The 21,893-nt window shown below is 25.5% G+C and overlaps 1 protein-coding gene across 9 annotated transcripts in view; it reads right to left on the reverse strand.

Moving 5' to 3' along the window:
- The window catches only part of LOC107455119 (glycerol-3-phosphate acyltransferase 1, mitochondrial), a 108,868-nt gene that overhangs the window by 21,534 nt on the left and 65,441 nt on the right, over positions 1 to 21,893 (reverse strand). For 6 of the 9 annotated variants that reach the window (XM_071188268.1, XM_016072571.3, XM_071188270.1 and 3 more), the window contains 2 exons: positions 3,633 to 3,683; positions 2,474 to 2,541 (listed from right to left, as the gene is read on the reverse strand). In XM_071188268.1, the coding sequence (XP_071044369.1) occupies positions 2,474 to 2,541; positions 3,633 to 3,683 (119 nt within the window). Of the gene's footprint in view, positions 1 to 2,473; positions 2,542 to 2,743; positions 2,943 to 3,632; positions 3,684 to 14,119; positions 14,306 to 18,502; positions 18,698 to 21,893 lie in introns of those variants that run through there. The other 3 variants (XM_071188273.1, XM_071188272.1, XM_071188271.1) reach the window with 3 other exon arrangements.

Genomic DNA, 21,893 nt, shown 5'->3' on the forward strand with positions numbered 1-21,893 from the left:
ATTCAACTTCGATGTTTTAAAAATATTTTTAAACAAATTTTAAGTGTTCTTTTTAACATAATACGCCTGTTTTCATAAAACACCCTTTTCTTTATAGTATTTAAACATATTAAAACTAATGACTTGAATTCACATGTTTAAAAAGTGTTTTACATTAAAAAACTATTTGACATATAAAATTGAATTCATTATTCTGATAAATTGAATGAATATACTTTTTATTAAAAGAAAACCAAAATAAAGTACATGTAATTATTTACATGTAACCAATTTATTTTATATTCTTTTTATTATACTAAATATGTTTTCAATGTATTTAACACTTTTTAAAACAAATAATTTGAATTTAAAAAATTAAAAGAAGTGATATACTTTTTAAATCATAGAGCACATAAAAAAAAATACATCATTATTTTCACAAATAGAATATAATAGTTACTACAAAAAGAAAACCAAAAAAAAAAATTCATGTAATTATTACTCAAAATTAGCATTTTGTCCTATTTCTTTCAAGATACTGAAAAAAAATTGCAAAATACCAGAAGAAACTGAAAACCAAAAATGGCCAATACAACTGTTTAGCACTAAGTATTATAAAGGAGCATTAACGTTGCTACAATTTTTTTCTAATGTGAATGAGGACCTGATTGGTGAAAAATATACAGCCAAGAAAAACTCATCAATTCATTTGGATGCATTTTTTAAGCATGCAAAAAATAGGCAATGAGAATGCTCCTTAAGAAAAACTTAAAATTAAGCAAATTAAATTCATAGAGTATCAGAGAGAAGTTTCTGACATCTACATTTATAGAAAAAAAATAATAATTACTTTCATATTATTAATTTCAATTTTTAACAGAATTTTTATGTCTATATATCCTATTATTTAAAAACCTGTTAGAGTATTTATACTTCTCTTGCATAACTTGATTTTAAAAATTAAAATGTTTTTTGAAATTGCGAATTTAACATATGATTTGTAACACTGTGTATGTTTATTATGATTTTTGGTGATTTAGTAGTATTGATAAAATTTAATTACAATATTTCAACAGTTCTTTTATATAATTATAAAATTAGGTTTCACTCAATTCATTTATTAAAAATATTCTAGAACAACAAACATTATTATTTTAATTTCTTAAGGATTTTATTAAATTTATTTTTTTTCCAATTTTTCACTTACAATAAATTACAATAATATTTAAAAATAATATATTATTTAAAAAAATACTAATATATTATTGCTTGAAATTACTATTACTATCACCTTGATTACTATTAATATTACTAATTAAATTAGATTACACTTATAAACAGTTAAATATTTGATTTTGCTTCATTGAAGGAGATTTAATTTCATATCTTCCAAGAAGGCTAGAATACAATTAATTATCTTGCTGGAATAAAATTCTTTATAAAAAAATACTATTCTATTATTGCTAAAACATTAAAACTATTATTTAAATTAGATTACACTTTTAAACAGTTAAATATTTACTCTTGCTTCATTGAAAAGTTTATTTCACTTCTTCTACATGGGCGACATAAACTTTAAAAGAAAGTTGACATTGAAAGAAAAAAATATTATTTCTTTCCTAATTTTACTAGTTTATAAATGTGATTGACATGGAAAGCAGTTTAATATTTTTGTGAAAATAACAAGAACAAAAAATAAAGTATTGTCTAATCAAACTTCTGTTTATACAATACTTTTCAAACTTTTTAAAAGATTTTAGCTCTTTCAAACAAATAAATTTCAGCTGTTTAAAATTTATTTACTATATAAATTTTAGCATCATATGATTGAGTTATGATTAATTTTTCAAAATTTTACATATCACTGAACTTAAAATTCATTAATATTCTCTTAGCTAAACTAGATTAAAATTACAAAAGAAAATTGGCATACAAATTTAATATAGTGCAACAACTTTTATGGAGATAAAAATCCAGCTATTAAAAAATGCTTGAAATAAAAAAAAAGGAAGAAAAAAATTTAGTTTTTTTAAGAAGAAATTGGCCTTTTTTTTTAATCTAACTAGTAATCTTTACAGATTATGTCAAATGAAGATAGGTTTATCCGAAATTCATATTTCAAATTTCTGTATTTTTTCTTAGCTGCCAAACAAATTTAAGCACCTTATTTCATTTGTTTATTTTTTTTTAACAATTTTGATTAACATGAAACTCAAACTTAATATTTTTTTTTTCAAATTTAGACATCCTCAAATTTAAATTCATTACAATCTTTATAGGAAGATAATTGTTATTTCAATATGAAAACATTGAATTGGTATTTAGATATATTATTTTTGACAGTTAACAGTACTCCCGTTAACTGTTAAGTTCATAATCCCTGAAGGACAGTTGCAATTTGATGAAAATCATTTGACAGTCAAAGGTCATGGCATTAGACAATGAAAATAAATTAGCATAAAGCCTCAAATGAAAAATATATGAATGTACTTACTGATTATCAGTTGGAACTTTAAGCATGTTGGTTATATTGTCATTGGTAGTTTCAACACAACTTGCTGCCTATAAAAGTTTTGCGATCAACACTTTTCAAAAATATATACTTTCATAATGATGATTTAAGTTATATTAAACATTTTGATAGTAGTTCACAGCATATAAAAATGAACTATTCAAAAGAAACTAACATAATTCTCATTTTAAAAGCGGAGAAACAATTAAAAGAAACAAATATTCAAAATAAACATATTGCACAGATATTTACATGTTTTGTGAATGGATTATGCAGTAATTCTCGTCCTCGATTGATGACATCTATAGTTAAAACATATTCCAAAATTCGAAAACAATTCGTGGCAAAATACGAAAGTTTAATGGACCGTTCTCCATCTCTAACTTCACCGGAACGAAACATCGTTCACTGTCGGTATTCGGAGGTTTGGCTTCTTCAAAACAAATCAGAAGCAGAAATTCCGTGAGGCTTGTCTCATAGCTCAAAAGAATCGGAAGTGGTTTTCAATTCCGATTTTCGTTTTCAGTTTTGGTTTTATTTTCAGTAGTGTTACTCTGGGAAATTTTACAAACTGGTGAATTTTTATCAGCAAAAGACAGATGATTCAATTAAACTTTATAATAAAAATTAAAATTTCTTTAATATTTATCGTTGTTTAATACAATCATGCTGGATTCAAATTCGAAATAAATAATGATTTCGACCAGAAAACTTTTTAACTTCACTAAATCCATTGAAACATTACACATTAATTAAAAAATTTCGAACCAATAATTTTCAAATTAAACTCAAACCGGATTCAGATAAAGATAAAACAATAACTTTCACGTGCAGCAGTTTAAAATTGACTAACAAAAATAATTAAACTTCCACACTATGATGCAAGAAATTCATGATCCGTCTACTACTAAGAAAATTTTAATTCTGCATTGTAATCACTACGATACAGGAGTAGAATTTGTATCAACCAGTCATATTCATCCGAATCTGAGTCATCTCATTGGGTGGAGAGTGTAAGCCACCACGGCTCGTGATTTTACATTATGTAATTTTAGAATCGTCTCAAAAACGGGACTATTGGCACTAATGGGTTTAAATAAGACAATTTACATGAAACAAAAAAATTTTGCGATAAACTTACATTTGACTCGTCTTCGCATAAATTTTCTTCATTCCCTTGAAACCAATTGCCCTGAAAACAGATGAAAAGTTGTAGTAGAATTATTAAAAATTTAAACAAGTCATTATCAATAATAAAACAAAAAATCTCATAATTGCTTTCTTTTTATATTAAACGCTGAAGAAAATACAGATTATTTCTGAAAGATTGGTTCTTCAATAATTTATTAATATTCGTTTTAAAAACTCATAAATCTGCACAAAATTAAAATAAATGTTATAATTTGCTCAAAAACTTTATCCAAATGCAAAGTTTTATTCATTTTATATGCAATTCCCTCCCTCCAAGAAATATCTAGGCATATGCTTTCGTTATAAAAATAACCAGGTGAATTTGTCATTGCTATCAAACTCCGTAGTGGGCCAAAGAAAAACTCAGGACATTTTTGACACAGATTACTTTTAAAATGGACAAACAAACTAAGGAAAGCATAATTTGCCTAACTTAAGTATAATAAAGGCAAATTTTACAGCAAAAAAAAATGAATGTACTATTGTAATATTGTAAATTACTTTGTTTAGAGCAGGAAGTTTCAGCAAATCCTGAATAAATTTATTTGTTAAACACTGAACAACTCATAATAATTTGAGATCAATTAATAAAAAATTTTAGAATACTATCGCATTAAAAAGTAGCCAGTTTCAATTAGTCAATTATCCTTCATATAAATATTTAATTAAAAATTGTAGTCCGATTTAAGGCTTTCTTAATTAAATTATTTTGAAGTAGGGTTTCTATAAATTCGAAGAAAAAACAGTGAAAATGCTGATTTACAAAATTAATTTAGGGCATGATTCTCAATTCACCATTTAAAAATTCAACGATATGATACTGTATTTTTAATTGGAATAAGCTATTTTTTTTAAAATCAAATGAAAGAGAACAATATTTCACGAATCAATATTTCAGAAAGTATAGAACTCCACTCTACAAGATTTTTTATTAGATTTTCAGATAAAAAAATAAATAAGAGTATGAACCCTAAATTAATTATGATATAAATTTAGACATGTAATATTTTTGAGTTTCTTTTTCTTAAAATGATTGCATTATCAAAAAGTTTGAAGTATTGAATCGTGCGACTAAGGTTATATACTTGAACCATGCGAATAGTCCCTAAGTTTGAATACCAAAGTTTGCAATTTTTACTAATATTATTAATTAAAATAAAAAAGACGTTGGTTCTAAAAATACAAATCCCTTCGATTATTCAAAATTAATTATTTTAAAAACCGATACCGAATTTACATTCGTAGAGAATGGGATGTTCTGAACACAAAAAAATCAGGATTATCTTGAGAAAAAAAATCTAAAAAAAATAAGGACAAAATAATTTTCATCAGGAATATCAAGAGAACAATGAACCTTATTACTATGGACTAATTTGGAAAAAATACATCTTTTTTTTCACAACATTTAAGGAAATAAATTTAAATTTAATAGGTGTAGAGTCGACTGAGCTGCAAGTTGTAACATATTGTTTACTCTATTGAAATACAAATATCTAAGAATGAAATTATTATATATGAACCAATAGAAATAAATTTTATTCATATGAAATTATTTCTCTCTCGTAATAATTTCTTATGATATAATTACTCTCATTTATTTTATAAGAAATTTGCTCACTATAGCTCTTGCTCGAAATCCTACTATGCCAAATTTTACAGTACCTGAGTATCTCATTTTAATATGAACATTGTCTTTTCATAAAAAATAATTACTCTTATGCTTAGCAATTTAAAATGTTAAAGCATTTTTTGGGGTGAAATTGAATGTATATTTCAAATTTGGATTAATGCAAAACTCAGATTTTATGAAAATTTCGTTCCTATCATGCTCGAATCTTTTAATTTGTTCTTTAAATTTGAAGATTGTCATTGACTATCGAATCGAAAACAATTTTTAAGGCTTAGTGTTTTTAAATATTAAACCATTTTTGGCGTACGCTTAAATTATATTTATATTTCATATTTTAATTTATGCAAAATATAGATTTATGACAGTTTTGTATAAATGCTTAAGGAAATACTATTCTAATTCACTTCAGAGTTTGAAAAATTGACACATTAACTCTAAATAGGCTTACGATGGTTTTTTTATTAACTATTTGTAAAAATCAATTTCTTTTAGGCTTAGTAATTTAAAACGTTAAACAAATTTTTTACGCTTGAATTATATTTATATTAGTATACGGTACTTAAATCAATGCAAAACATTGATTCATGATAATTTTATATAAATAATTAAAGAAATACCTTTTTATTCTATTTCATTGTTTGAAATATAAAACATATTAACCCGAAATACCGTTACAATTTTTTTCCATCAACTTATAATTTATTTTTGAATAACTTAATTTTCAAATATGAGAATTACTTATCTTAAAGAAACAATATAAACCCCAGACTTTGCCAATGCAATCAGTAGGTCAAATAAGAATACTTGCATAATCAAGGTTGAAAAGATGTGTAAAAAATTAAGGTTAAAAACTATTTCCTCAAACAAGAGCTATACTGAGATACGGTGATGACATTTTTTATCTTTTGGCTTTCTCTATATCGTATTATGAGGTCATTAAAGGTGAAATATCTCATAATCCTCTGCAGGTCTCCATATGATTGGTCTGAAAACCTTTCGAACTATAGATTTATAAATGTTGAAACGTAAACAAGTTAAGCTGAATTTCAGTTTCAAGTTCTGGCCATTAAGTAAAAATAAATAAATAAATAAATAATTAAAGCTTAGAATCAAAATTTTTAAACTTGAACGTAAAAGAAAGTGCTTTCTGTGCAGATGAAGAGCTTAGAAAAATATAATAAAAGCTACACTGTTTTTAAAAGCTTACGTTTTTACATTAAACTTTTCTTAATTATTACAGCTTAATATGGAACTGAGTAAAACCATATTATCGTACTTGCACAACGTCATACTTCAACTTGAACGGATTTATGGTTCATTTTAACACCTTATAAAAATTGAAGAAAGTTTGCACCGCAATATTGCGCAAGGAGTTGATATTATGGTTCAGTGTTGAACCGATTTTCTAAGAGTGAATATCCAGATAGATAATTATGCTTCCGCATTTTCTACCAGATAAGAGCGTAGCACACAGTGATATTTCATTGTCTATGTGGAAATTATGGTACTTTTCACCAAAAACAGTCTGTTGAACAATTTAAAAATGTAGCACATCATTACATTGCCCCAAGTCCAACATATTTATTCAAACTTCTTGAATTATTCACCAAAATATTTCAGATTTTTAAGCTTAATACCAAATTTTTTCTAACCAGTCTTAAACACGAATTAACTGTGTTCTTATTTATTTATTTGTTAGTTTGTTCACAATTTTCTATAAGCATATTACTTTATTTCGAAAGATAAAAACGATATAAACACACAATATTATGTTAGTACGAAATTTTTTTGTTTTGCAATTATTTAAATAATTTACTAATATTTTTTTCATAATTTAAAACAAAAATCAAGAATACAAATCAATAGTTAAAAATACAAATCAATAATGAACATTAACCTATAGAAAAAACAACAGTAATGATATAATATAAAAATCCTTCAAAGTATGTAATAAATAAAATTAAAACAGACAAATACGTGCAATTACAGTTAATATTGATAAGAAATCTTATGCAAAAAATGTTAAATAAAATCATTGTATGCCACTGTCATTTCATTAAATAGTTTCAATCTTGAATTTCTATGGAAATTATTGCATTAAATGTCTGAAATTATGTCAATATATACCCATTTCTCCAAACAAAACCGATCATGTGTGCTCATACTTCCTCAATATTTAAAAAAAGTGCAACTTTTTTTTTTCTCTTTTTCGAGTCGAAAGTTACACACGCTTTCCCGTTTTTTAACATTGTCATGAGATTCAACTGTCCTCAAAATTATAGTATTATGCTCAGCTTTTAGCAAATAAAAACAATAGATGTGGTCACTTTGTCCTTGGTATTAAAAGGAAAAAAAATTGCTATTTTCCTCAAAGTTTTCACAGAATTTTCCTGATTACTTTATAAACTTTTTCTTTTTTTCCTAGCACACACACACTTTGTTTTTAAATAGGATAAATATCTATTTAACATCTGAGTTGCTGACAATACTAATTGAATAAGTAAATGTTTGAGTAAGAATAATGTGCTTAAATATTTAATTTACTTAGTTAACTTAGTTTGCTAACAAATTAATAAGCTTCCTCTTACTATAGTTGATTATCGCGTAATTTGAAGAAAAAAAAGTAAAACAAGAAAACAATAATAGTTAAGTATGAATGAATGGTTCAGTTTTCTATATCTTCTTTCTAACAGACACATAAAAGTAAATGACCTTTCAAGGATTAGCTTTGGCTATTAACTCCACCAATGCAGACAGTTTTATTGTCTGAAATATAGTACATTTCATGACAGCATTTGTCTGGAAAAAATTTTTATTGAACTGAAAAACGTTATTTAAAAATAAATCGACAAGCTGATTTTCTCAAAGCATATGGATGGTACGCTGTAATAGTTGTACTTTATATAAGCTTTAAATATATAAAAGTAAACTTTGAACAGTGTAAAAAATGTATGGTCAAAACTGCCGAAAATGGTAAAATTTACCGTTTTTCTGGTTCTAGGGGAACACCAAAAATCTCTGTACTTTTCACCAAAGTGCTTTAATAATTATTTCGATAAAATAAACAATAAAATAAGATTTTTTTAAACGTGGGATAAAATTTGATAAATGTGGTAAAATTTGGTAACTATTTCATGATACCTTAGAACATGGCATAAAAACCACTTATTTGGTTAAATTTACTTTTTAGTTATGTACATTTACTAAATGTGTAGTAATAGGAACGATAATTCCCGGTAAACCATTTCAAATGAATGGTTTAAATGCCGAATAATTTTTATTTTGGTTTAAACCAGTGTTATGTTTTTTTTTTTTTTTTAATAATAATGTCAATACCATATAATAGGAAAATTTTATAAGACTGTTTTTCTCCGTGAAGAAAAACATTCAGCTGCTTAAAAATTAATTGACACTATGAGTATAAATTTTTGTATTCGCAAAAATGTTCGTATCAAATCTATGTATTATTGCATAACAAATTAAATGTAATTTATACGCGTGATTTCTTATAAGATATATTACTTGTGATTTCTTATAAGATTTATTTCTGTTATTGGCATTGTGTCTGACAGAAACATTCATGTAGAGGCTTGTAGAATAATTTATGTGTATGCGTAATTAACAGAATTTTCAATGAAAAATTGTATTTTTATTGATATTTGAAATTACATAAAATGTTAAATAACGAAAAAAAGGTAAAAATAGGTTCGCTTTTGCATAGCAAAATTTTTAGTAAATTATGTTTGCATTTTAAAAACAAATGACACAAATATTATATGAAAGTAATGCAACTAAATTTTAAATTATATAACTTTTTCTAAGGAATTTATTTCTAGAGATATTAGGTATGTTTCTTTTCTGTAAATATCAAATTTTTCTCATTATCCTTTTCAGCTAAGAAATAAATAATTTCGAGAGCTTCAATTTTTTGTAATAATTAAATCTTTCCTTTTTCCTGTGTATTAATAACTGTAACGATAAAACAAGCAAAAAAACATATTTCACCTAAAAAAAAATTTGGTTTAATAAATATTTCCTAGACTAACAAAACAGTATGGTCAAACTGCCAGAATATGGTAAAATTTACTGTTTTTAGTAGCAATAAAAAGCTCAATTAAAGCAATAAATATCTCGGTAATTTTTACCGATACACTTTGTTGATGATTTTGGTAAAATTAAAAATAAAATATGATTTTATAATATCTGATAGAATTTGGTAAATGAGGTAAATTTCGGTGATTTCGTCATGATACCTTAGAGCATGGCATAAAAACCATTTATTCAGTTAAATTTACTTGTTAGTTTTGTATATTTACTAAATGTGTGGTAATAAGAACTATAATTTTGTATACCAGAATTTCCTGTAAATTGTTACCATATGAACGGAAAAATACCAACTGAATGGTTGAAGTACCAAATATTTTGCTTTTTATTAACCACAATTATCACTCTCTTTTAATAGAAATGTCATCACCATACATTACGGTAATTTTACCAGATTTTTTTTCGCCGGGTAGAATGAGAAATTTGGTGCATGCTGTTATTTGGGAGATTTAAAGGAAGTGTGAAGAAATATTTAGATATTAATCATTACAATAATATAGTTATTCGAATATTTTCAACTAAATAATCGCAATTGTTGCTTATTTGATTACATGGAATCGTGAATCCATTTGCATGCTTGGTTCCGATGTAAAGTAATGAAGTTTTAGTTACACCAGTTTAAATAAGTAAAAAAATGATTTTAAAACTAATATGATAAAAAGAATTTAAAAATGCTTAAAATATTAATCAATTAAATAATCTTATAATAAAGATTTTAAGTTTAAGTTTGTGAAAAAAATGTTTAATAAAGCTTAATTTTATATTTTTTGAAATGTTTTTGTCATTTAATCATATACAGCTTTCCGTGATATATATGGTATATATTATAATATATGTGATATATGTATATTTATGATATATATATAATATTATGAGAAATTACTTAATAAAATAATTTCTATGATCACGATGAATAATTGTATAAAATTTCTAAAACTGAAATGGTAAAATAACCCGACTATGATATCTGAAATAGTATTTAAAAAATCTTTTGAAAGTTTTAGAACTTCATTTGGTATTATTTTTCTTAAAAAAAAAGATAGCATAAATAGCAGGAAGTTCACTTATCCCTTTTAAATTGGCGCTTCATTTATTCTTCGAAGCATGACCAAAAAGACAACAATTGTCTGTACCAATCTTAGCATTGATCTTAATTTTTAAAAAAAAATTCCTTTGAGAAGGAAATATTTTTCACCTATTTCTTTTTATAACTTTTAATTCGATTAGTTTAAAGAAAAATAGCTTTTGTTGAAAGTATGTTCATGGAAATAAGAGAGATAGTTCCTATTAGGAAGTATTCGTAAGCGTGTCTTCAATTATTTCACGTTTTATCTAATATATTATTTAATAAAATGTGAAGAAACATTATATTTATACTGAAACAGTCATAAATACTTTTACGCAGCAAAACTAACTAAGGGATAAAAAATGAAAATATTTTTTTTGTAAAGAGTCAGAGAATTGTCTCTGCTTAATTTTTAAAACATGAAAATTTTTCATTTTTATTTTAAAATTTATCACGACCTTATCATCCACGTTTTTAAAACGTAAAAAGTTTATGAAATAACACAAAAACGTAAAAAATTTTATTTTTTATTAAAAATCTTTAATGACATGCATCCATTTACATTTCTAAAATTTAAAAAGTTATAAAATATCACAAAAACGTACAAATGTTATATATTTTATTAAAAAATCATCTGTCATAGCGTACGTCCATTTAAATTTATGAAACATAAAAAGTCTATAAAATATCACTAAAACGTAAAAATGTTTATTTTCTTATTATAAAATCTTTCATAACCTTATCACGTACGTTTTAGAAAATAAAAAATCGCAAGAACGTACAAATATTTTCTATTATTATTAAATCTATCATAACTTCATCATGTACGTTCTAGAAACATGAAACGTCAATAAAAAATGCAAAAATGTATAAATGTTTCCTTTTATAATAAAATCTATTATAACTTAAACCTGTGAGTACGTTCTAGAAACATAAAACGTCTATAAAATATTACAAAAAAGTAGAAATGTTTCCGTTTATTATAAAATCTATTATAAACTTATCATGTACGTTTTAGATAAATAAAAAGTCTATAAAATGTCACAAAAATGCTTATACCAAGAGTGCTTCACTGAAAGAGTTTTGAAAGTATTCTTAAGTTATTCTACATTTTGAGATGTTTAAAAGATATAAATGAATAAATTTATAATGCTATAAATTTATAATATATTACTGTAAATTTATAATGCTATAATTGAAAAAATGCTGTTTGGGCTTCCAAATTAATTTCAGGGTTTGAATATTACTATTCAAAATACTATAGCTACTCTACAAATATAAATATTTGGAATCTTTGGAATCGTAAAGTTAAAAATAAAAAGATTATACAAACTCAATGTAATTAAGAAAATTTTAAGAAAGTTTTTTCCTTCAAAAATTATTATTTATTTTCAAATCATCTATTCCATTTAAAAAACAAAACATTCAATAATGCATGAATAATATTAAATTAAAATGCACTAATTTTTTCAGGCATGTTATTTCAAGTTTTAAAACAAAAATTGAAAAGTGAAATAAAAAGTTCAGCAATTACTTAACCGAAATTTAGAAACTTTGAAGTCAAAAACAGATTAAATATTATGTATCCAAAATATACTTAAAAGTCATTTTGATGATTTACCTCTTGAAATAATATTATTTTGAAGGAACCCATATTTCAAATAATAAATTTTGTTGTTCAATACATCTGCTAATCATAAATTAAAGTAAAAGGGAAATCAGAAAATTATAAATATAAATTCGGAAAGCTAAAAAACGCCGATGAAGCACATCTACATTTAAAAATAAATAAATAAATAAATAAATAAATAAAAACATTATGAAAGACATGCAAAATATTACTTCAAAATGATATTCAAATGATTATTTTTTATAAAAGTTACTTTCATTGACAGGGAGGGGCTTCTAAAACTGTTTCTACAGTTTATGAAGTTAAAATTAATTTTTGTGATTTTCTAAAAAAAATAATAGATATTTTTAATCGCAATGTCCTATGATTTTTCATTCGAATCATTAAAAGTTTTGTTTTTTGTCTAATTTAAAATTTGAAAAACAAATAAACAAATTATTTATCTACCCCTCACCAAACTCTCTAATTTTTTTCTATTTTCTTCTTTTGCTTTAAGTCACACGTTTTTCTAACTAATTTCATCCACAAAACTAAATTTATGCACAAAACTCTGATAATTTACTGGGGTCTCAATCGGCAAAAATGTAATTAATTTAGTAAAAACAGAAAATTCCTTTTTTTTTAATTTTGAAATTTTTATGTCTGGTACCCTGTAAAAAATTCCGGATGCAATTACGGTAAAATGCACTACCGTAATTACAACTAATTTCATCCACAAAACTAAATTTATGCACAAAACTCTGATAATTTACTGGGGTCTCAATAAGCAAAAATGTAATTAATTTAGTAAAAACAGAAAATTCCTTTTTTTTTTAATTTTGAAATTTTTATGTCTGGTACCCTGTAAAAAATTCCGGATCCAATTACTGAAAAAGTACTGGTACTTTTTACCGTAATTGGAGTACGGTAAAAAGTACCGTAAAATCCATTTTTACAGTAACATGTTACGGAATAAAAATGTGATATACCGCAATTTTTACAGTAATAATTACCGTAAAATAATTGAATGACTAAGTAAATAACTATCTCTGAAAAATTACGGTACAATATTTTACGGTAAAATGAATTCTGCTTATAATGCACACCCAAAGTGCTGGACATTTACTGGATATTTTTGCTGGTATGGACATTTAATCTAATATTAATAATTAATTTAATTATTTTTGTAAAAAGTATAAAAGCTTTTTTTAATTTTTGTATAACATGTTTAATTGGAAGTGAATTTCAAAGGAATTTTTATTATTTCTGAATATAAGTAAGTTTTGGATAATTTAGTATAGGTATAGGGTCCCAAGTCACTCCTCCAGGCTGTATCATACTTTTATCTGCCCATTCATTTCTTTATTAAACATTGGATGTGAAAAAGTATAAAACATCTTTTCAGAACGCTATTCAAAAAATGAAAATATTAAAGAAAAGGTGTGCTGTATCTAATCACTTCATCATATTGTGCAAAATACACATAAGAGACGTAAGTAAGCTGTTCAACGTGATGTTATCATTTAGACAGGTGCATTAGATTTATAAATATCAAAAGCTGAAATTATGTGCGATAGTTGATTCAATGCAATTTAAATAACGTTGAAACTGAGATTTTGAACTAACTTATTGTCAGTATGCAGAATGTAATTGGCGTTGGTAACTTTTAACCCCGATTTCTTACAGCATGGCATAAAAACCATTTATTCAGTTAAATTTACCTTTCTGATTTGTGTTTTTCACTTAATATGTGGATAGCTATAATTTTGAAAATCAGAATTTCCGCCAAACCGTTGCCATATGAACTGAAAAATTTCCTTTGAAATACTAAAAACAAACTGCATAAATATCGTATATTTTGGTTTTATATATCAGATTTTTTTACCAGAACTGTCATTACCATACAATACACTAAGTGCATCAGAATTTTTTCCTTCATGTGCATTCATTTAAAAAAGTAAAACAGAAAATTTTTCAAAAAGTAAAAACCATGAGCTTTAAATATATATCATATAAAAAATTGCTTACTTGTAGAAGATGTTTTGTATGACACTTAATCAGTAACAGTTTCAACAGGAATATAAACTAATAATCACACTAATACCAAATACAAGAAGAAATGAAAACGCCGCTCTTTTTTTAATCCAGTGTTTAACAGCGATTTTCATGGAATAGTAACGCCAATGACATTTGTGTTAAATGTTTAGCCTTCTCGTTTATTATTCCTCCTCGTAAGAGTCCCTTACAGGAAAATTAGTGAAATTACGCAATATTAGAAAACACACGTGAGAAAAAGAAAGCATTTTTAAACAAAAATGACGAAACACGGTGCAAAATTACTGAGTTTCTTCAGCTCTTAATTGCTTAATTTGTCCATTGTTTCAAAAAATTATCATTTTTTGCTTATCATTCCAAGATTCAGAACATCATTCAACCAATATTATTCCACGATTTACAACAAAATCTACATTTAGCTTTGTACATGTAAAACTTATTTCTAGAGTTTAGTTACTTAGGTTTAATAACATGATTAAACTCTCACAGGTTTGTTAAATATTGGCTTGTTCGGGGAAAAAATTCTTTTTCTTTTCTTCCCAAAACGGGGTTCAATTATATATTTTCACCGCCAGTTTTGCCCTTGAGCCACATAATCCTTATAAATTTTGATACCTGATACAACAAGGCTTGCTTGTGAAAAAGTTCGCTTGATTCTACGCAATGTTTTTTAGTTGGTGCCCTTTCAAATAAAGAAAGTTAAAAAAGGCAGAATTTTCAGTGTATTTTACTTTTTCAGAATCGAAAAAGCAAAAAATGCTGTACAAGCAAGAAAATAATTATCCGATTTGAAGAGAGAAGATGCATTGGCAGTAAGCCAGCGCCAATACTGATTTGCAAAATTTTGGTCTGGCAAAATTTCGATCAAGATGCAATGCTCCACTCAAATTTAAGCTAATAAAGACACAAGAAAGGCATTAATTGACGGAAACCAGCGGAAAACAACTTGTGAAATTTCTGAGAGAATAAATGTATTGAATTAAACCGTTTATGATCATTTGGAAACAATAAGGTTTAATCTCAAAGCTCGACATATGGGAAGCTCGACGTTTCATATTCTTATGGGAAGAAATTTGATTGTTGTGTAGACGTCTGTGACTTGCTTCTCAAGCGTGGAAAAATTATTCATTTTTGAAGCCCAAAAAATGGATTGTCTACAACAATGATCCGGTCTCCACGAAATTTTTAGTACCACGTAGTAGTCTCCACGTAATCTTTACTACAAATAAGGAGATAAAAAATAACCTAGCTCAGTTTTTTGCCAACAAAGGACAACAATTTTATGCTCGCAGAATCATTATGCTGCCAGAAAGATGGCAAAAGGTATTGAACCAAAATGGACAATGTATGATTCAATAAACTATTCATTCACTATAATAGAATTGCTTTTTATTTCCATAAAAAAATTACTTTCCGAATAACCAAATAGTTCACCTAACATTTGACTTGATCATCGTCATTGAACAATCGGTGAACATCAGATGTTCGGTTCTTGCTTTATAACTAAGAACTGCAACTCAAAAGAAGATATCCTGGTTCAGGCATTGGGAAAAACTTAACTTTTTTCGCATTTGTGTTCTGAGGGGGAGGGGAACGAGACCCCCCCCCATTGTCAACCCTGTAGAAATGGAACACTAACACTTGACCCATTTACAATAAGGGAAATTTTAGTTAGAACTGTGGTTGCTGGAAGCGAATAACACACGGATGAAAAAAATTCTGGGAAAGTTACCATGCTTGGTTACCGTGCGTGCTTTTTCGTTAAAAAAAAAAAAGCATAATATTTGTAATAGTACAGAAATATACGGTATTTAAACCATTCATTTGGTAATTTTTCAATTCAAATGGTAACTGTTCTTCGCAAATTCTGGATTTGAAAATTATAGTTCTTATTACCACTCATTAAGCAGGATATACAAAACTGAAAGTAAATTTAACCGAATAAATGGTTTTTATGCCATGATTTAGAGACCCCAAATAAAAATCACCACCTCATAAAATCACCAAATTTTACTACATTTACCACATTTTCACGCATACTATAAAAATATCATATTATTAAACCATATTTTGCTGCTAGTTTCATTGGAATCATTATTAAAGTACTTCGGTAAAAATTATATAGCTTTTTGGTGTCCCTATGAAGTCAGAAACACAGAAAACTTTACAGCATTCTGGTTGTTCTGGCCATACTTTTTTTACTGAGTGCATTATGTAGATCAACCTGTGACCGTCGCGTTTTGATCTTCAGTCGCTTCAATAACAGGCGAGTATTGTATACTTTAGCATTAAAAATAATCAGGAAAATTTCTTAAACCAAAAAAGCACTAAAATGTTTAATTAACTTTGAGCTAATAAAAAAACTTATATTTATCTAAAGCTGAGATAAAAAAAAACATACGTATTTTATTCTTTGATGTAGTCAAAAGTAAAAAGAATTTAATTTGCACAAATTTTTAATTTACTTTTACGTACAGATTGATAAAAAAGTTATTGATTTTACAAATTTCCATTTTTTTTCTTTGCTTTAAATAATATTTGAGATAAAATTATTGTTTAAACTGCTTTCAATAGGTGACATTAGCGTCCAGGAAATAAGTAAATGAATGTATGTCACAATTGCAAAAATGATAACATAGTATGCTATCAGTAATACAACCAAGGTGAAGCTAAATCTGAACAACAAAAACGGTAAAGAGGTAAGAGATAAAAGTTTTTTTTTTTTAAAAAAAAACTCTTATCTTATTATTTGCATAACACGTGGATGGTTTGCTATTTATAGTTATTTGACGCATTAAAAATACACACATGATTAGTGTTTTATAAGTATGTATCTTCTCATGAGGCTTTTCACAGCAATTTTTGTAGAAGTTATATGGTTTTGAAGTTTAAGCAAAACTAGTGCATTTTGAGAACTGTTTTAAAATTACAGTGCAATTATAATTTGATTGATTACATTTTTAAGTTCCCTTTGTTTATCATAACTATTAAACTTTTAAAAATTTTGGAACTTACTTTCAAGCACTTGTTCAACAAAATTTGGGTTATTTTTTTAAATAGATAATTTATATGTAACTGTACTCCTTTATTGAATTAAAAAAAATTAAATTATTATGCCTTAATATGAAGTTATATGAAAAATAAACAGTCCTTCCTAAAGAATAAAGCTTTTTTATCACCTTGAAAAAATAATAATTATATATTGTTGCTGATATTATTATTACATTAATAACAATAATATTTATATTATTAATATTCACCATTAAACATTTGTACTTTTTGCATGACCTGCCTGCTAAAAACAATTATTAATTTGTTTTTGAAATTTTTTTATAATTATTTATAGTTTCATTTTTATATTCATTTATATTTTATTTTTAATTGGAAATTATTATCAAAGAATTAAAATATTGTAAAAAGTTTGAAAAGTAAAAATATTAGGCAAATTAATAATCAGAAACATTCTTATTGTAAACAATAAAACGACTAAAATAAGCAAGATGAAGAATACATATCTTCGTTTTAAAATATAATACAATTATTAGAAAAAATGCAGTTGCAAGAAAATAGGGTTTTCCCATTATATTATAAATGAAACTCATTTTCAAATTCATTTCATTTATTCTCTTAATTTATAACCCCAATCGCACATTTTCATTATTGTTATTCATACAATTATTATTGATATTAATATTAATGATAATTATTATTATTTTTCTTTAAGCATTTGTTAACTATTTCGACTTTTTTATGTAACAATTCTTCATTTTTAAATGAAAGCCTTATCAAGGAATCGAAATATAAAGTAAAACTATTAGGCTTATTAAAAATAGTAATTACTGTTACAAAAAAAAATGCGTAACCTTGTTTTTTAATTCAGTTATTATTGTTATTAATACAATTATTCATACAATTATTAGTGGAATTAATTATAATAATAATTATAATAATAATTATTAATATTATTTATTAAGCATTTGTTTCCTATTCCAGTATTTTTATTAAAAAAATTTTTTTTAATTAATATTCTTATCAAAGAATCTAAGTATAAAGAAAAAATATTAGGTTAATTAAAAACAGTAATTATAGTAACTTCGAATAATTTACAAACGAAGATAAAGAAAAGGAAAAATACGCAACTACGTTCTTTAATACAATTTAATTTTGCTAGATAGAAAACATGGCTGTAAGAAGATAGGATTCTTGCAAAATATTACGAATAAACCTTTCACAAGTTTACTTAATATAACACCGCTATCGTATATTGTCATTATTGTTATTAATACAATTATTTATACACTTATAATAGATGTTAATAATAATAATAATAGATATTATTCATTAAGCATTTGTTACCTATTTCAGCATTCTTATTTAAAGAAATTTTATTATTACTTTTAAGTAAAATCCTTATCAAATAGTGAAAATATGAGAGAAAAAAATATTAGGTTAATTAAAAACAGCAATTTTCGTAACTTCGAATGATTTACAAACGAAAATAAACAAGAAAAATACGTAACTACGTTCTTTAATACAATTTGATTTTCCTAGATCTAAAAAAAGGCATAGTTGTAAGAAGTAGGGATTTTGCATCATGTTTGTGATACTCCCAGACCACGTGTTTCAGGTAAGACTAGGTAAGACGTGTCTGTGGTTTACGTTCAAGAACACTGTGACGTCATCTGTGTCATGCTTGAAGACGTTTGCGAGTCTGACGTGTAACCGAAACAGCGTCTTTTGTTTCAAAGGGCTTAAATGAATCATACTTTATTTTCAAAGCGTAGTTATATACTGTGTCATACTCACTGAATGTCATACTAACTGAATGTAATTATAAGTTATGAAGTGTAGTTATATTCACTGAAACTTTTACTTTTTTAAAACATTATTTTGTGAAAAAATTTTAATATCTATTTCGTTTGAAACAAAGTTAAGAAAAGTTATTTATTGGCTTTACGATTCCTTTTTTTATGTTCTACAAACATTATGAGATTGGTTACGTTTTATGAGTGTTTATTTATTATTGAACTGTTTTATACGTTTTATGAACTTCTCTATTTATTTACCTCTAAGATATGTATTTTTGAAGTTATAAGTATAAAAAATTGTTTTTAAGGAAGAATTGATAATTTTTGTAGATATGCAACAAAAAATAACGCACATTATATGGGAATTTAAAAAGTCATTTCGAAAATAGTTTTATTTCGGGCGTAAAATCAATACTGGCTATTTAAATAAAAGCAGGTCATCACTTTATAGCTTAGGATGTTTCAAATAACACGAAACGCTTGAAATTCTTACTTATAAAGAATAGGATATTTTTCTAAACGGTCTATTTCGAACAATCTTTAAAAAATGCGCAATTATTTTTTAAAAAAAAACTGATAAGGCATCGATACACATGTTTAAGTTTTTTTTTAATTCCTAATTTTATTTTAATGGGCTTTAGTTTATTATTCATTTTTTCCCCTTCCAATCACTACTCTTCAGTATTTTCTAGATAAAATTTTTATGAAGCAACTAAACTGGTTTAAAAAAAAGAGAATTAAGCAACATCAAAAGTTTAAAATATGATAATTTTAGCTTCAGCTTTTGTAAAATATTAGAAAAACTGTCTTGAAATGCACTAGAATAATGTAATTGTTAACGAATGTAGTTTAATAGATATAATACATTTTTGAAATATATTAACTAAAATTGAAATTCATTGCAGTGCATGCAAATTCAATAATAATCAATAATAATTATTATTGAATAATAATTATTATTTCAATAATAATTCAATAATAATTCTCTGTGCAATTAGTGAATACATTAAAATTCACTAATTGCACAGAGCGCAAAAAAAACGGACCACCCTGAATAACTTTTGATCTAATGATCGGATCTTCACGTTTTAGGACTCATTCTTAATGGTTTGAGGGAGTGACCTCAAATATGCTAATTGATTAGTGCAGACGATATTTTAAGTAGCAAAATCAAACGCAAAAACGTACTTTGTCTGAATGAACACATCTTTTTTTCAATGAAGTTGGATTTCTGAACCCGGAAACATAGGGAGCAGCCGCAATCTGGAAATATGGTCCCCATAGTTTGTTCAGGAGAGCGATTTAAAAATTGTACCCCTTAATGTTAATTTTACTTTATGAGTATTTTGTCATATCTCGAGAAATTTTTAAACGAAAAATTTTGCACACAATTATGTAGTTTCTTTTACCCATTCAAGGCAAATGAAATCTGTTTCGTAAATATTTATTATTTTATTAAATATCAGTAGAAAATTTTTTTACATGTAGGGTATAAATTTTTTCGTCAATTTAAAATATTTAAATTTACAAGGCAAAATACAAAATTTGAGCGAAATCGGCTGAATAGTTCCTGAGAAATCGAATTTTAAAGAATTCGTATATTTACCTTACAATTCAAAATTTTTCGATTTTTATTAAATAAAATAATATAAAATAATAAATACTTACAAAAATTTATTTTTTGCATGGAATAATTTTTGAGTAAGTGAACTTTATAATTGTATGTATATATTTTTAAATTTGCTTAAAAAGTTCTCGAGATATGGCGAAACATGCTAAAAATATAATTAACATTAAGGGGTTCAAACTTTTTTTATTGGCCAAACTATTGGGACCATATTTCCCGTATTGTGACTACCCTCAATATTTTGGGGAACAGAAATCCGAATTCGTGAAAAAGAAGATATGTTTATTCAGAGAAAGTACGTTTTTGTGTCTGATTTCGTAATTTAAAATATCATCTGCTCTAATTAATTAGCACATTTCAGGTACCACCTCAAACCATTAAGAATGAGTCCTAGAACGTTAAGATCTGATCATTAGATCAAATGTTATTCAGGGTCGTCAATTTTTTTTTGGTGCACTGTACATTAGTTTAGTTCATTTCTTGATGATGCTACATATGAAATGAAATTTGTTTAGTTAAAAACATGCATATTTAGTTTATAGATTACAGTCAAATGTTTTCAAAAAAGTAAACTATTTAGAAAATTTCCTGGCCTTTATAACTGATAAAAGAAAACTAAGTTGAATAGCACTAATGAAATAAAATATCAAACTTTTAAAGATTTGGTATTAAAATAATTAACTAAACAATAACATACCTTTTGTTTTAAATAAACTTCTAACATTTCTTTATTTAGAAAAAGTACACTTAAGGACTCACATTCTTCGCATGATATATATTACATTAAATTATCAATGATTTTAATCATTTTCATCGAATTAGAAATAATTATATCATTGTAAAATTGCCGATTGTTAGATTTATGAAATTAGAAACATATAAAATGGTGAAGCTAGTGAAAATGTATTTCTAACTGCGTGTCTTACAGATATCTTAAATTCGGAGAAAGAAGGAAAAATTATTGAATACACTGAATAAAAAACACGTTAAATGATGTAAGACTTTACTTCGTGAGATTCCAAATATGATACAATCTTCAGTTCATTTGGGATCGATGAAATATTTAAAAACCTGTCATATAATCCATAACTAAAATAACATTTGAAATGTCTTCTTAAGTCTCTTTTTATACTTGTATCATCTTCGTTTTTAGTTTTTGGATTTTGGATTGAAAATATATCTATTGTATAATATTCTTAATATAACGTAAAATAGCGCATGAGTTTAATGTTACATAAAAGTATTTAAATTGTCACAATAACAAAAAATGGGTAAATAGGTAGGTAGGTTTAAATTTTAATCTTTTTATAAT

Source organism: Parasteatoda tepidariorum, chromosome X2, assembly GCF_043381705.1.
Source record: "Parasteatoda tepidariorum isolate YZ-2023 chromosome X2, CAS_Ptep_4.0, whole genome shotgun sequence".
NCBI classification, from domain to species: domain Eukaryota; kingdom Metazoa; phylum Arthropoda; class Arachnida; order Araneae; family Theridiidae; genus Parasteatoda; species Parasteatoda tepidariorum.